At 35.0% G+C, this 18,358-nt stretch overlaps 1 protein-coding gene across 1 annotated transcript; it reads left to right on the top strand.

Moving 5' to 3' along the window:
• The first annotated feature begins 2,162 nt into the window (after positions 1 to 2,162).
• Positions 2,163 to 3,477, top strand: LOC149833447 (HVA22-like protein e). The gene is made up of 4 exons (XM_090015130.1): positions 2,163 to 2,209; positions 2,321 to 2,347; positions 2,920 to 3,042; positions 3,138 to 3,477. Exons 1-4 carry the CDS (start codon positions 2,163 to 2,165, stop codon positions 3,352 to 3,354), a joined length of 414 nt encoding a protein of 137 aa, XP_089871256.1. The 3' UTR covers positions 3,355 to 3,477.
• Positions 3,478 to 18,358: the final 14,881 nt, after the last annotated feature.

Raw genomic sequence — 18,358 nt, 5'->3', positions numbered from 1 at the left:
ATGTATTTTATAAGTGGTTAAAAATCTTTGGAAGTTACACATAATCCATACTCGAACATGAATTTAAACCCAAATCAAATTGTGTGGGTGCTTGTGTCTATCTATTGGACTTGATTAAGAAATAAGCCTACTTAAGACCCAAATTGATTTACACCTAAACTCATTAACCCATATGGGCCTTCAAATTTAGCCAAACCTAAACACAAATAAAAGTTGGTCAAATTTAGGACTAATTGTTTGACCTGATTCAAGAAACATATCTAAAGTATTCAACCCGAATTTTAATCGAACCTGATCTAGTTACACCCCTAGTCTCCATGTTAGTAACCTGTTGTCTCTCTATATATTCTCTATAAGATCCTTCGGGTAAGTAAATCTCTCTTTATCTGTCCTAATAATTTTTTAATTTCTCTCTCCCAAAAGATTCCTTAAATAGCTTTTCCAATCTCTCCCTCTTTTAACTTTCATAGGATAGCTTTTATAAATACTTTGTCTATTTAAATTCATTTAACTACAATCAATTTAGTAAGTTATTATAGAAACCACACCACTCAACAAGTCATTTTGCAAAAATGTTACGTGACGTGAGTTTCTCTTAAAAAACAAAAAAAGATAATCAATTTAATAAGTAGCACAACCCAATACATTTTGTTTAACATTTTTAAAATGTTATAATATAACTAACTTCTTTCTATCAATTCTCCCCACTAAGTAATATAGAACAGTACACCTAGGGGTGTGCAACAGGCTAGGATGGGCCAAGCTGACCCAGCTCGCCATGAGTTTGAGTCAAGGTTTTAGGCCCAGGTATGTTAGTTACCAGAAACTGGATCTGTCATATACGTGAGACGGGTCTAGGTCAGCCCGCGAGCTATCGGGCTGGCTTGATGGGCCTGAGCTGTTTATTAATTTTTAATAATATAAAAAAAATAATTAATTACATAATAACTTAATAATTATTATTATTTACCTAATTGGTCGCATCAATTTTATGAAAACTAAAAAAATAATTAGTTGGATAAATAAAAACTTGTTAATTATTTATTATTTACCTAATTAATTACACTAATTAATTGAATTTGGCGCAGCCGGCCATTGGGCCAATAGCCGGGTCATGGGCTGCTCTTCAAGTCTGTGCCCGTTAAAAACCGGGCCAAAGCACGGGGAGCCAATCTCTCGGCAGGGCCCGATGCCCACCCCTAAGTACACCCCTCATATGACTCACTTGTTGGTGGATAAGGTGCAATCACATTACACACCTGCACCTAACATCTCACTGTTGGAGAGAGAGAGAGAGGAACTGATGTTTTTCATCTATAAGTATAAGCTAGATACCCTCCACCTCAATGTTAGAGAGAGAGAGGAACGGATCTTTTTCATCAAAAGTATACATATATATATATATATATATATATAGAGAGAGAGAGAGAGAGAGAGAGAGAGAGAGAGGAACTGATGTTTTTCATGTAAAAGGTATAAACTAGATACCCTCCTTCTCAAAGAGAGAGAGAGAGAGAGGAATTGATCTTTTTCATCATCAAAAAGGTTTAAACTAGTAACTTTGTGTCTAACCGTTTGATATTCCTAAAGAAAGTTTATATGGTTGTATGGACGTGTACACACAAAACAGCATGGTTTAACATTTCAATCTTTTAAAATGTCAAAGCGATCTCGAACTTTCGGCCACGTATACAATTATAACGGAAAATACGGATAACATTTTACGTGGCAAGGTATAATTAGTGGAGCTTTTTCTCAGACATGACAGCTTAGTCAGGCACCTATTTTCCTAAGTGAAAACCATCCCATGCCTTATTTATTAGTTGAAAAATTAATGCTTAGGGAAAAGGGAGCCGGCTAGCCAGATAGGTCGGTGCTAAATGTAAGGCACCACGTCTAAGGCAGCATCGGATGCGCCACCTGTCACCTAACCTTGCAGCATCACATGCCACGTGTCAACCCTGACCTCGACCGTTTCTTCCTCCCTTTATATTTGACTAACCTTCATATCCCTCCTCCTCAAAAGGGTGGTTTTCGTCTCTGTCTCTGTTTCTTTTGCAGATACTAAAACCCTACCAACCTATTGGAATAACCAACCCTTTCAACACCATCCCTCTCGTTCAATCCGGTTATTTGTTTTTGTCTTAAGGGAGAAGGAAAGAATGGGGCATTTTTGGACCTTGATGACTTACCTTCATTCCCTAGCAGGGTAATTTCAAAAACCTTCTCTCTCTCTCTCTCTCTTGTGTATATAAGAAACTGTTTTTGACTGTGTTATTTTCCGCCCTTTTTCGGTTTTTTGTTATTGTTGTGAATACAGGCCAACCGTGATGCTTCTGTATCCATTGTAAGCATGTTTCTCTTTTCCCGCTCTTTGTCTTGTTTTACATGAAATCTTTCCCCATCTATTAGTGATTTGATTCTCATCAATCATAAGACTCTTGATAGTGACAGCCAATCTCTCTCTCTCTCTCTCTATATATATATATATATATATATATATATATATATACTTAAGAAAATTAAAATAGCCTAAACAAAACAATTGTATGTTTAAATATCTTGAACACTTCTAGAAAACATGGATGCAGGTTTTATTTTTTTTGCTCAATCCAAACCTTTTGATGCGTTTATCATTGCTTATCTACTAAAATTTGGCTAAAAACACATCTAAATATGAAAAATGCCTAATCTAATACATCTTTTCTGCTAAATAAGTTGCAAAAGTGCATATCTTAAGCGAAAGCATAAAACTTTGCCCTTCGAAGTCATTTAAGACAGTTTAGGAGATAAAAGAGGAATCAAATGGATTCAAGGGTAGTTCTTTGTAAGACTAAACAAGGCTTACTGATTCCCCCAGCCCCCAACCCCTTCTCTCTCTCTCATATATGTGTGTGTATAATTTGTTGAATGATTTAGGTATGCGTCCGTTAGAGCAATCGAGAGCCCATCCAAGCTCGACGATGAACAGTGGCTTGCATATTGGATCTTGTATTCATTTTTGACTCTGATGGAGATGGTGGTAGCACCTGTACTTGAGTGGTAATCCAATAGATCCTAAACCAATTAGAACATTTCAAGAATACCAAACAATTCCTTCCTCTTGATTTGACAAAAAAACTTTGTTGGATCTTTAGGATACCCATATGGCACCAAGTGAAGATCTTGTTTGTGGCGTGGTTGGTGTTGCCCCAATTCAGGGGGGCATCCTTCATATATGAGAAGTTCGTAAGGGAGCAACTGAGGAAGTACTGTGGGACAGTGGGGAAGGATCACCACTCTCACTCTTCTCCTCGCAAGAACAAATTTACAGAGTTCCTTGCACCAAAGACTGTAAGTTTGTTCCTTGGATAAAATTCTATAGAAAGCTTTTTTCTTTTTCTTCTTATTTACGACCTTGGTTTGTTTATCGTGGACAAATTGTTGTCAACTGGGCTAATTTAATGAAATGTAAAAATTGTATCAGGGGGAGCACGAGGCCTACTGAGGAGATGTTGAAGATTGTAAAATGTATGGTTGTTTATGTTGCGCTGTATGCTTTTCCTCTTGATGTTTGTAAATTTGATCCTTGGAATGAAGAGACTGGTATCTCGTAGTTCACATATGAACTCGTTTCCTGATTTGTTTATTTGGTGGCTTATGATGGATGTTGCGCTTTTGGTTGACACTTGGCATGGAATCGTGTCCATGATGCGTGTGGCACGGAGAGAGAGAGAGAGAGAGAGAGAGAGTTTTCCTGTTTAAACGGTATGATTCGTGTGAAGTGTGAAGCGATTCCCGGAACTGAGAACTTTTGTTATATATATATATATATATATATATATATATATATAAGGGAGCATTTTTCTGTTTAAACGGTGTGATTCGTGTGAAGTGTGAAGCCATTCCCCAGAACTGAGAACTTTTGTTATATATACACACACACCGTCAGCTTACCAGTGCTTTCAGGTTGTTTTTAGCAAATCTGATTCTTCGTATGTGTTCGGCATGAACGATTTGCTACTAAATGATACTTGGACCATGTTTTTTAGATCCAAAATGATTATTTTTTAAGTTGGATATTTTTAAAATTTGTAATCGGTTGATTTTTAAATTTGATAAAAACTTACATTGTGTCCTAATCAAACGATACAGGATTCCTATAAAATCAAGCACTTATATATCTATCGATAAGTTGGCGGTAGGCTAGAAAGGTGGTAAGCAGTTATCATATATATATATATATATATATATATATATATATATATATATATATATATATATATATATATATATATATATATATATATATTATTATGTTACTGATGTGATTTAGATGGATGATTTTATAGAAGCACTCTTGAATCATCTAATTACGATGTATAAGAGGATCTTTTGAGGCTTAAAAATTAACAGCTCAGAATTTTAATAAATATGCATACTTAAAAAATCACTTCATTCAATAGTCAATTTCAAGCAAATGTTCCACGCTGAATGCACTGCAGGTTAGATTTGCAAAAATAAAAAGGAATTTTTGTTCCTACCAGTTTACATATTTTATAAGTTTATATCAGTTTCTTTATATATGTATATATAAAAAGAGGGGTCTTATTCCCCTGAATTGAGAACACATAATAACCTTTAAGGAAAGAAGGGGTTCTTCTTTGATAGCCTTTACACTACAAGAAATTTGTGGATTAGTGATGATCGTTAATCCATCGCTGATCTGTCATTGAACAGTTTAGCGACGGATTAGCGATGAATAACTTTCATCGCAATTTTTTAGTTGTTAATTAATGACAAAATATATATGTCGCTACTTTCGTCGTTAATTTGCGACGGATTAGCGAATGTCATGATCCATCATGAGGCCGTCGCTAATCCGCAGAGATTTGGTTTTGCGACAGATACACATCCGTCGTTAATTTTATCGTTATTATAGCAACGAATTTACGACGGATTATAATATGTCACAAAATATCGGCCGATTCAGTTTTGCGATGGATAAATATATGTCCCTAATCCGTCGCTAAATTGAAGGCCGATACTAATTAGCGACAGATATTATCCGTCGCAAAAAAATAAAAAATTTATTTGAAATATAAATATCAAGAAAATATTTCTCGTTATACAATTTATATATCCTGTGTATAAAAAATAAAGTACACATACAAAATACAAATACAAAGCAGTTGAAACAAATTTAACACAAGATACAAGGTGACATTTTTTATCGATCCACTATAATCTTCATCAAGTTCTAATTATTTACAAGTGAACATATACAAAGAGTTTCTTTTGAAACAACAAGGAGGTGCAATAAATGCAACACATGAATCTAATCATCGCCAAAATTCTGAGCATCATCATCTTCATTGTCTCGATCTGCCCATTCATCCATGCCCCCATCAACTCCTCTATGCTAATTATCTTCAGCATCCTACAAGAGAACCAAAAGATTAGTATTGATAAACAAAATATAATAAAATAAATTATATGCAATGCACCTAATCTAAGGCAATCAAAGTAACATGAATGAATTACACATAGACTAGTTAGCAATAAAGTGAAGGACATTAACTGAATTTAGATATGTGTTCTAAGGCTCACAAAAAAAATTCATAGTGATTCAATCATGCAGATATGTGTTCTAAGGTTGTCAAAAAAATATCATAGTGATTCAAGCATGCATATATGTGTTATAAGGTTGTCAAATAAATGTGTTCTGTATCACAATCATGCATATATGTGTTATAAGGCAGTCAAAAAAAAATCATAGTAATTCAATCATGCAGATATGTGTTCTAAGGTTGTCAAAAAACTTTCATAGTGATTCAATAATGATATATGTGTTATAAGGCAGTCAAACAATTTTATAGTGATGAAATCATGCTTATATATATGTTCTAAGGTTGTCAAAAAACTTTTATAGTGATGAAATCATACTTATATATGTGTTTTAAGGTTGTCAAAAAACTTTCATAGTGATTCAATCATGCATATATGTGTTATAAGGCAGTAAAAAAACTTTCATAGTGATGGAATCATACTTATATGTGTTCTAATATTATAAAAAAAACTTTTATAGTGATTCAATCATGCATATATGTGTTATAAGGCAGTCAAAAACTTTTATAGTGATGAAAACATGCTTATATGTGTTCTAATGTTGTCAAAAAACTCTCATAGTGCTTCAATCAAGCATATGTGTGTTCTAAGGTTGTCACAAAACTTTTATGGTGATTCAAGCATGCATATATGTGTTCTAAGGTTGTCAAAAAACTTTCATAGCGATGGAATCATGCTTATATGTGTTCTAATGTTGTCAAAAAACTTTCATAGTGATTCAATCATGCATATATGTGTTATAAGGCAGTCAAAAAACTTTCATAGTGATGAAATCATGCTTATATGTGTTCTAATATTGTCAAAAAATTGTCATAGTGATTCAATCATGCATATATGTGTTCTAAGGTTGTCAAAAAACTTTCATAGTGATTTAAGCATGCATATATGTGTTCTAAGGCAGTCAAAAAACTTTCATAATGATGAAATCATGCTAATATGTGTTCTAAGGTTGTCAAAAAACTTTTATAGTGATTCAATCATGCATATATGTGTTATAAGGTTGTCAAAAAACTTTTATAGTGATTCAAGCATGCATATATGTGTTCTAAGGTTGTCAAAAAACTTTCATAGTGATGAAATAATGCTTATATAGGTGTTCTAAGGTTGTCAAGAAACTTTCATAGTGATTCAAGCATGCACATATGTGTCCTAAGGCAGTAAAAAAACTTTCATAATGATGAAATCATGCTAATATGTGTTCTAAGGTTGTCAAAAAACTTTCATAGTGATTCAATCATGCATATATGTGTTTTAAGGCAGTCAAAAAGCTTTCATAGTAATGAAATCATGCTTATATGTGCTCTAATGTTGTCAAAAAACTCTCATAGTGATTCAATCATGCATAGATGTGTTCTAAGGTTGTCAAAAAACTTTCATAGTGATTGAAGCATGCATAAATGTGTTTTAAGGCAGTAAAAAAACTTTCATAATGATGAAATCATGCTAATATGTGTCCTAAGGTTGTCAAAAAACTTTCATAGTGATGAAATCATGCTCATATGTGATGAAATCATGCATATACTAGCATGAAACAAATGACATGAAACTTTCATACCTGACAGGCAGCTGCAGACGAAGTTTCTCTATCCCGAAAAAAGCTGCATAACTCATTACGGACAACGTCGAAAATTGCTTAATGTAAATAGTCACGCATTGTGTCTTTAACAAGCTAGCGGACACCATCCCAAGAATTAGCAGGGTTTAATGCTGGCAGGAGAACTCTAAGAACCCTGGCAGGAGGAGGCAACGACTGGTGTGATGTTTATATTACTCCCAAACCCAAACACACGACCATTTTTTGGTTCACTGGTTGCAGTCACCCATGCTGCAGGATCAAAAGGCAGTTGCTGAGTGGAGTCATCGCCATGTCGCTCTACCATTTGTTGCTCATATGACTCCTACAAAGTAACGATTACAGTATGGATTAATAATTATAATGTTTATTAATACAATAAGTACATACCATTGTCGCTCTCACCTTCTCTGATACGAATTCTCCCATGCTCTTACGTTTATGTGTTTCAACAAACACATCCATGTAAGGCACAATGCCTCCTTTTTCTGCTTTCTGTGAGGTTAAATGATAAAAAAATCAATTAAAAAGTATGTAATAATACTTATAAATTTGACAATATATATATATATATATATATTAAAAGTCATAGATCTACCTGTGTGTAGATGGGCATCAGGCATCTTCGCTCGGTTTTATGCAGTCTTTGCTGAGTGTTTTGAAATTCATGGCCCGCCCACTTGTCGCACATTGCATCCCAATAATTTGACATGATAGTAGGAGGGTCATGGCCCTTCCATTGTAGTGGACCATCTATCCCACCAGATGTTTTTATTGTTGCAGTCTTCATATTGTGCAGCATGTTCGCAAATCGATTAACAACCACTTTTTGTCATACCCGCCTCGCGTCATGCTCCTCCTTCGCAGTCACGAAACGATTTAAAGCCTATAAATAATTTCAGAAAGTTAATACACATGACTATAACAAAAAATTAAATATGAAATACATTAGCTATGATAAACGATTGTATACCATGAATAAAGACCACAATCTTTCCAACACCTCATTCGGGTACTCTTTTCATTGAGCGACCGGTCCTGGAAGATGCTGAATTAGTGACTGCATAATTTTTTGTATTACTTCTTGTAGCTCGAACCTCGCACTGCACATGAATTGGTACACATTAACTATCGATATACACTATTTATAAGATAAGTATTGGATAAGTGAAAATGAAATACTTATGGTCGATTATCGATATATACTATTTAAATGAGTCATTGTGTGTCAGACTGAGAAGACCCTACATCTGGCGTTGTCTCATGACATGTATGAATAGCTGGTGTAGGTGGGTCATGTGCAGGCGAAACATCATCTATAGAAAAATGAGTTAGAAATTCACACAATGCACATTTATACATCTCGTAATACTATAAATTCCCAATAGCATTGAAGAGAAAAATATAAAAAAAACATATACCTTTCAAATTGGTACATCCACAGATATTGCACAGGACCACCAACCCTAAGTTCATATGGCAAATGTATGATCACATGTTCCATCACATCGAAAAATGTTCGCAGAAATATCTTCTCTAGCTGACAAATAGTAGTTATGACAGAATCCTCGAGATTCTTTAGCTCAACTAGTATAACTTTTGATGCACACAATGTTCTAAAAAATCTACTCAACTCGGATAATACCCCCCATTTAGGTTTGTCTAACATATCATGAAATGCTAGGGGAATCAACAATTACATAATGACATGACAATCATGGCTCTTCAACCCATATAATTGTTCATCGTTTATCGCCACAGCCCGAGCAATGTTAGACATGTATTCATCTGAAAATCTCAACTGTCTCAACCATTGACATACCTGCTTTACTTGATCTGGTCCAAGCACGCATCTTGCCTTTGGTTTCAGTACTTTGTCATTGTACTCTTTGAGTTCTAATTCTGGTCTTTTACATATTACTTTTAAATTCATACAGGCCTTCGAATTATCCTTCGTTTTCCATTTGACATTTATTATCGTATTGAACACATTATCAAACACATTTTTCTCCATATGCATCACATCCAAATTATGTTGTATCAATAAGGTCAACCAATATGGTAGTTCTCAAAATATAAATTTCTTTGTCCAATTGTGACCCTTCCCAAATCCAAGGAAGGGCGTCGAACTACGGGCATCTGTCAATCCATATAGAAAGTATCACAATCGTCTTAAAATCTCTACGCCAGACAACCATGTAGGTGGACCTTCCATTTCAGTTGTACCTGCTCGAAACACATTCCTTTATCGTCGGAACGGATGGTCGCTGGGTAAAAAATCGATGGTGACAATCAAATCAGTATGGCTTCCTTCTATGTGTCAATCTAAAAGATTTTGTATCCTCCATGCAATATAAACATGCCAACCTCTCATGTGTGCTCCAACCAGATAACATACCATATGCAGGGAAGTCACTGATTGTCCATAGAACAACGGCCTTCATATTGAAGCTTTACTTTTTGTGTGCATCGTACGTGAGAACACTGCCATCCCACAATATTTTCAGTTCATCAATCAATGGCCTTAAATATACATCAAGATTTTGGCCCGGCGAGGTCGGACCAGAGATCAATAGAGACAAGAAAAGATTTTAATGCTTCATACACAAGCTTGGAAGAAGGTTGTATGGGGTGACAAATACTGGCCAACACAAGTATGGAGTTGATCTACCCCCAAATGGATTAAATCCATCTGTACATAATCCTATCCTAACATTTCTCACTTTCATTATGAAGGTCTTATGAGTACGATCAAAGTACTTTCAAGCTTCCGCGTCAACACGTTGCGTGATCTTGTCTTCATCATGTCAAACTTTATTTGCATGTCATCTCATGTGTTTAGCTGTCCTCGAAGACATATACAATCGTTGCAATCTAGGGATGAGAGGGAAGAAGCGGAGCGACTTGTATGACACTTTTTTAACCTCGTGCTACCATTGCCCTTGTCTTTGACTTGAACTGAGGATGCCCACACGACGGACATGATTTGCTATTTTTTTGATATTTGAAATACAAGATGTAGTGATTTGGACAAGCATCTATATTTTGATACCCCATACCTAGAACGTTGACCATAACCTTCGCACGATAAAAAATTTGTGACAATTTTTCATCTTTGGGCAACGCACTCTTCATAATAGAGCACAGACGGTCAAAACATGATTGACTCAAATTATACTCAGACTTCAAATTCAGTAGTTGAAGAACTACAGACAAGATAGTGTGACTCTCGCAACCATTCCAAAGTGGCTCATCAACATCTCTAAGTAAGTCATAAAATTTACTAGTTGCATCGTTTGCTGCTTCTTTCTCTACCCAAGTTGGTACATCACTAGGACTCATAACATAACCCAGTTCTGGTTCTACGACATCACATATCAAATCCACATATGGATTATCATGCATCACATCCACTCGTGCGTCAAAATTATATTAAAATTCTTCACCATGAAGCATCCAATTCTGATAATCACTCATAAAATCCTTTCTGTATTGGTGATGTCTAACACCTTGAGGTTCTACAAATCGATTGGTCTTACACATCGTGCAGGGGCACCTTATCCGAACAGTGGGATCCACTGTACTGACACTTGTCGTTGCAAATTCAATAAAATTATCAACACCATCCATATATTCAAGCGATACCTCATTGTCAACTATCCTACGATACATCCATTCACGGTTTGCAGTCGTTTTGTCTTATGATGTTACGGATATTATCCTAACCAGTTAAAAGAGAATCAATGCTATGATGAAAAAAATATCTAATTTATCATGCTTTAATGGTGGATGTAATGATTTGATATATATATATATCACACACAATATATATATATATAATGTCATTCAATCACAAGAACTATATTGTAAATGTTGATAACTTAATATTTTCATGTGCAAAACCATCACATCATATTTATACTTATCACAAGGATATTTAGAATGATGAAATCACATTCATCAACATGATACATTCATTTGAAACATGTTTTCATGATACAATTTCACATAGAAGGCATAATCAAATTAAAAATAACTTTATGCAAGCATGGGTACTGTTACATCAAACATTGTAATAGATTCAAGTCAAAACAATGTCAAACATGTACCTGCATCAAACACACTCCAATATTTCACTAACTACTACCATGACTAGCATGGAATCCGAACTCAAAAAATAAGAGCACTTTTATTTTCATACATTCAAATCATGTTCAGCATGATCTCTGAACTCCATCAAAGCAGTCTTAGATATCCACAACTAAGTGAGTGTGTGAACATAAAAGTGTTGCATCCAAGAAATTAAATAACCTGTGATGCGCTTGTATCACTTACTCACCACAGGTATTTACCTGGTTTGCATGCTTTTGCCTTTGCATTTTTCTTATTTCTTTTTGCATGACATTTTTAGCCACATACGGTGCTTAGCACTAAGCATCGCGCAATTAGCTCAACTACGCACCTACAAAGCACAAATATACAAACAAAGAATTGGCCTGCAGTGCCTTTTTTATCGGTATGTCGTCGGCTGAAATGTAGGCTCACGGCATGATGCAGTGAGGCAAGCAGGAGATTACCTTAGTCGTGCACTCTATGTGTGGTGGATTGTCGCAGCTTGCATGAAGCGTCAGAAGTTTGCTGGAACTCTAAAGGTGATTACTCGTCTCAGCTTAGCGACCCCAGGTCAGGTGAGGCCACCTGCTGAGTTTAAGAATATCAATAAGCAGAGGAAAAGAAACTTACAATGATTCCCCTATTAACGGCGAGCAAACCGGAAATAGCTCAACTTGAGAATCGGTAGGCTTCGTCTACCGAGTTGTAGTCTGTAGAAGCGTCTTCACCGACGGACTGGACCCAAGTCCCCTGGAAGGGGGCGCCGGAGAGGGTAAGAGCCCAGTCGTGTCCAGACCCTGCTGACCATGAGGCATTGTGAATGAATCGGGTTGTTTGGGGGTCATTGGGTGGTCAACACACGGCACATGGCTGTGTCGGTGCTCGGGGGATGTTGGTGGCAGCACACGGCACACGACGGCGTCGGTGCTCGGGGGTCGTCGAGGGTGGCACACGGCGGCGAGAGATGGAGTGAGGGAAGGAGAGTGTGACGGCCGACGGGCGGCAAGAGAAGGAGGAGGTGAAGGAGAGTGTGGCGGTCGGCGAGAGAAGAAGGAGATGAAGAAGAATGCGGCGGGCGACAGTCGGCGAGAGGAGGAGGTGAAGGAGAATGTGGCGGGCGACAGACGGTGAGAGAAGGAGGGGGTGAAGGAGAATGTGGTGGGCGACAGACGGTGAGAGAAGGAGGAGGTGAAGGAGAGTGCGGCGGGCGATGGGTGACGAACGACGGGTGGCGGACAACAGGCGGGGGGCGAAGGGCGACAGAATGAAACAAAAAAAGAGAAAAGAAAGGGGCTCGCATTAGGGTTTTATGAGAAATTTAGCAACAAAAAAATTTTGTCACAAATGTTGTGGCAAATTTGTGATGGAGTAGCGACAAAAAAATGGTGTCGCTCATCCGTCGCGAAGTTGCGACAGAGTGTGAAACGGAATTTGTCCGTCGCAAATTCGCGACAGCATTGGCGATGGAATTTTTTTGTCGCAAATTTTGCAACTAATTCCAATTTTAGGGACGGATAGTTTTCTCTCACTAATCCGTCGCAAAGTTGCGATGAATTATTTCTGTCACAAATTTCCATCGTTAAATAACGTTTTTCTTGTAGTGTTAGGGTGCCGAACTGTTTAAAAGAAAGTGATGGTTACTTAGCCGGCCCCTGTAGATGTGTCTGTCATAATATATTTAGTAAGAAATATGTTTTTATTTGAGGTAAAAACTGTTTTTGTAGTACGAAATTTTGGTTCATTCTCGATAAATGATTTTTAAACTCCAAAATCTGTTTTATACATCAAAACACTTAATCTAATCCACGTTTTTAACCAGACGATACATATCATATTTCTATGGTCTAATTGGCACAACATTCAGTGTAGAGCATGGTTACAAGTTACAACTTGACGGACCCAAAGGGGTTTGGCGTGTTGAGATGGGGCTTGGGCCGCTAGACGGATGGTTTAGGTTCAAATTTCATGGGTGTCACTCTCTTGCACAAGCTGAAGTTGGAGTTTTACGCCACTCAATAAGTATATCTCAACCATGATCAAGGTGTACTTATTGGCAAGGTTTTGACGTGATCAAGGTATATCTCAACCCATCTTAACTAGGTTCAGTGAACCCAATAAGTAGGGAGCTAACTTAAAATAAATGTAAGTGAACCAACAAAAAGAACCTTATCTGCATCTCATCTGGGCCCACTATTCCAGTTGGGTCCTATGCACACACGATATTGCTATTAATGGCCCTAGTGATTGTTAGTTAACATGTGGCCTTGTAGGGTCTTGGGTTTGTTTGTGAAGTTCCCTGAGATGAGGGGTCTAGCTCTCTTATTTTCAATAGGGTTACCTTTGTCTCATGTCATTTCAAACATACCCACAAGCAACAAGCAAGGCTGTCAACGGGTGTCAAGTTTGTATCGGATCAAAGTTTGTCTAAACCTGTCCAAATCTCAATGAATCGGGCTCGGGTACCTGACCCGAATTATGTCGGGCCACAAAAATGAATCCTAAACTCGACTCATAATTTAGCATGCGTTTAAAATGTATATTTACACTATATATAACATAAAAAATGATCATATTGTCTTTGTAAAATGGTATGTTTTTCTTCGGTGACTATTTTTGGCGGCACTTCATCGATAGACTTTTTTAGCATTTGGAACATTATCGGCATCAAAATATTTTGGTAAGCATATCTTTAATGATTGAAATAATTATTTTTTGAAATTTTTAGCATGATGAACATATTTTAATTGAACATTGGCATGAATCAGTTATTTTGGCATTCAGTTTTCATGTTAAATGAATAGATAAATGTAAATCTCTAAAAATTGCTTTATATTTTACATGTTTATGTTATTTTAACATTTTTTTTGTAAACACATATTTTTGATATTTTTTATTTCTAAATAGTTTTTTACTTTTAGGCATGCATGTTTGTCCTATGCAATGCATTTTATTTCATGATGCTACTTGATTCTATTATTGATCATAAATCTAATACATTTTGTGGATCTTGATTTGAGTTTCATGATAAAAAAATTATGGTTCAATTTAATCTAACAAGCGTTATTTTAGTCTATATTAAAAATGGAAAGGAAAACTAAAGTTCTTGTTAGACAAATGTTCTTTAAATAAAACAAAAGTTATCTCTTCTCATATGCCTCTTAATTTATATTATAATTTGATCATGTTGTACATAATTATTCTTATTTATGTCCATTTGTATGATATTATGTTTGACAGATGCAAGTGTGTGCCTTGATTTTTTTTTTTTGTTATGTTCATAATCATTATGTCTTTTCTTATATACATAGATTGGATTTTCTTTGGAGATATGATATTTAATGTAATCCATGGACAATAAGTTCTAAAAACAATAAAGTGTTCATTTTGTTTTAGTAGAAAAATCTTCAATTACTGATTATAAAATAATAATTAAAAAATTATTGATTATAAAATAATAATTGAAGATATTGTTATTGAGGCAACAACACCTACTAATGGAACAATGCAAATAAAACAATGAATATCTTACCCACTTACTGGTTCGTTATACTGTAAAGTATGGTTGAGGCTTGACACATGAATAGAAAAGGAACATATTTCGTGGCAAAAAATATGGGCTACCGACATATATTATGATAAATTTAGCATGAGTAAGAAAAGGCTTAAGAAGTTGGGCTCAAATAAGCCGTCAACACCTTCAGTGAAAAAAAATCTACAAAAGAAAAGGTTGAGAAGCTTATGCCCAAAACCATGACTCTCATCCTAATACGATTTAACTTTGAAGTAGTTATCGCAGTAAACCTTCGATGGCTTGCCCTTATACAAAATGCATGCAAACACATTTTTATGTAAAATCTCACTCACCTGTTACACATTATAAGAGCATTTAATATTTTCAAGATCAACACTATAAACGTGAGATCGGTTGCGAGACTCATACAGACGTCAGTGACAATGTATGGCAACGGCATGTAGTGTCTTTTTCTTTCGTGTCTCTACCTTTTCTTTTATCGTAAAAATAACGATATTCTTTTCTCCATATTTTTTTTCTCAAGAGATGTCATCAACATGAAATGAAACCTCTAAGAAAGAGGCACTAGGGGTTTGTCACATTTGAGAAGAATTCAGAAATTGAAGCACTCTGATATATTAGATGTCAAACAACCATATATTTTAACTAGAAAGTAAGATATAACCCAAAACTCATGTTTCACGCCGGTGGCAATATAATCATATGCGATTGTATCTTGCTCTAAAATCTTTTCAAGAAAATAGTTGCACTATGTTTCATGGTTGCTCACCCTGCACTCCACCAAAGTGCATAGAGTGATGAACTAAATTTCTTAAAAAAAAAATTGTCAAGTGTTTCATGCAATATACAACATGACATTTAGAAAATGTGTGAGTGACAACATATAACAACCCTTGGTGCCTATATGAGAATAATAAATTTTGTTCTCTCTAAAATCGTCAAAGTGTATGAATTCATACTTTTGATGCTAAAAAAACCATGCCATGAATCCTTCAATTCCTTATTTATAATTGCAAACACTATTAGAAACATCTCACTCATACAGACCATTGAATATTCTCAAGATCAAAACTATTAGTATACTATTTATAATTACAAACACTATTAGATAACAACAAGCTTTCAAAGAAAATCACAAATAGTCTGCATGTTCTTTTTGATATATGCAACAATCACTCTATTAATATCATTGCTCATAAATTTTGAGTAGTTATTCTTGATCAAATAATCTTTTAATAACTTATGGCAGTGTTTACATCATCAAACCATTGCCTAACAACAATGTCTCCATCATTTGAGCTTGTTGTTAACCATTGGAGAGAATCTCAATCATTAAGTTTTTTGTTACGCAACTTGTGAGATGTCTCAGCTTCAATGATTTTCAATTGTTCTTCATTATATGAGAATCTATTAAACAAATTAAAACTTATTCAACCACGTCTTATTAATATAAAAACAAAAAATAATTCTACTGCCTAATAAATGCTCATATAGCTTGTACAACATACCAAGAATTCAAAATTTCAATTGCTATTTGTGCATCATTTTTATGTGTCATTAATTGTCTCATGTCATAAGTATCTTCAACCTCTTCTATCCTTTCTGAGTCATCATCAACCAATATGATATAATCATCATCATCATTCGATTCTTCACTGTAAACTTGATCACTGCTATAACTAATTGATTTTTCGAATTTTCAAACTAAATACAAAGTTACCATATTATTTATTACTTCATTTGATTCCATGCATGCAATATTTATGCATTTTCAAATTTTATGATTAACCATAAAAATAATACATTCATCTCCATGCCTACAATTCAAACATAAATTACAAAGTCTATGCATCCTCTGATTATGTATAACATCAATTGTTCATGAAGGTTTTGCATTACCTACGCGTCGAATATTGATATTCCTAATTGGTTTGGGCAACTGTATGTTATCCATGTGCATGTTAAGAACATCAATAGACAGTTGAATGTTCAATAAAGACTATATATACTCAATATGATGCTTGAAATAGATGCATATTCTCTATAAGATTTCTATAATTCTCATCAGCAAGTACTCTCTATTTAACTTTGTGAGCCTCCAATTAAACATCACCACTAAATAACATCGATTCTAGATCATTATCGTCCAAAATATCTATCTATATTTGTTGGATGTCTGTGTTTGGAGAATAACTATATCAGAGGCTCAATAATTCTTGTTCATATCCAGTTTTATGATAAATCAAAGGTAAATATTTTTTAAAGCTATTATTTTTTAAGATGATTATAGATCTCTAATTAAGATAATTAAACTTACAATAGTATAAATTTTCTCTTTCATACGCTATCATTAGCTACCTACACCAACCATACAATATATGATTCATCTAATAAAAAAAACTTGAGACAAAAATATGATTCATATGTTCTTTATACATTCAATTAACAACAAAAACTCTAACCCTAAATGCTTATACACAGTCAACTCCAACCCCCATCAAACTAATTAAATGCTTATACACAGTCAACCTTAACTTCATTACTCTAAGAGAAAACCATCAAATATTAAATAAAAAACATAAAACAGACATAAATAATTTACAACACCAATAAATATATAATAATGTACAACACCAATATATATAAATATATATAAAACCCTAAAAATAGTAAACCTAAAATGAAAAATTCGGTATCAAATATTAAATAAAACACAAACATGGGATAAACATGCATACCCCAAGGGACCTTTGCTTGAAAGATAGTCAAGATTCAATTTTCATGGGCATTGTCTCTCAGCACAAACTAATGCATAGCATAGGCCCTGAGAGCAGAAGTCCTGGCCTCAGAGTTTTATGCTGTCAACACGATGACCCTAGGTATGGTATGTTGAGCCCATGCGACCAGGTCTTTGTACCGGGCACATCTTCTTTAGGTTATAAATTTTAAAAAATAAGATAAACATGCATGATTAAGAGTCAAAAAAATATTTAGGAAGAAATAATGCCAAAAACATTTTCTCACCATAAAAGACCTGGGCGAAACATAAATTTTTAATTTTTTACTCTTTATTGAAAACCTCCGCTAAATCCCTTTTGTTTGAAAAAAAGGATGCATGGCATGAAACCGCACGTTCGAGTATGTCTGTGTGAGTGCGCCGTGCACACGGGTATTGTGTGTGAATATTGCCTACACTCCACTAACTATGATCCACAGTGGAAAATCACTTTATCCGATCAGTCTAATCACACTTTAGCAGAAGCTCGTGGGTACAAGCTTTATCCAAGCAATCAAATCCAAAACATGAGTTTGACATGGTTCATTTAAGGTTCTCTCTTTAGATCGAGCGGTTTCTACCTGGGAACATGATTTTTTTAATTGTGAAATTTCATTATTGGTTTTTGAAGCACTTAAAAAAGCTGGGTGAATAAACTGTAAACATATGTACGTAGGGCATGATCCACAAATAATGAAGACAACATGAGCAAGATACCGTAAAGTTTAGCCTACAATCTCTCTCTCTCTCTATTCTT

This window comes from Nuphar pumila, chromosome 7 (assembly GCF_984573655.1).
Source record: "Nuphar pumila chromosome 7, dmNupPumi1.hap1.1, whole genome shotgun sequence".
Lineage (NCBI taxonomy): Eukaryota > Viridiplantae > Streptophyta > Magnoliopsida > Nymphaeales > Nymphaeaceae > Nuphar > Nuphar pumila.
The sequence above is the reverse complement of the archived record's forward strand: the minus strand, read 5'-3'. Positions and strand labels throughout refer to the sequence as shown.

Bases quoted from the DNA above. Each gene is read 5' to 3' on its own strand.
- LOC149833447 (XM_090015130.1), top strand. From the start codon at position 2,163: ATGGGGCATTTTTGGACCTTGATGACTTACCTTCATTCCCTAGCAGG. The intron at 2,210-2,320 runs GTAATTTCAAAA...TTGTGAATACAG, and splicing joins TACCTTCATTCCCTAGCAGG to GCCAACCGTGATGCTTCTGT. The intron at 2,348-2,919 runs GTAAGCATGTTT...TGAATGATTTAG, and splicing joins GTGATGCTTCTGTATCCATT to GTATGCGTCCGTTAGAGCAA.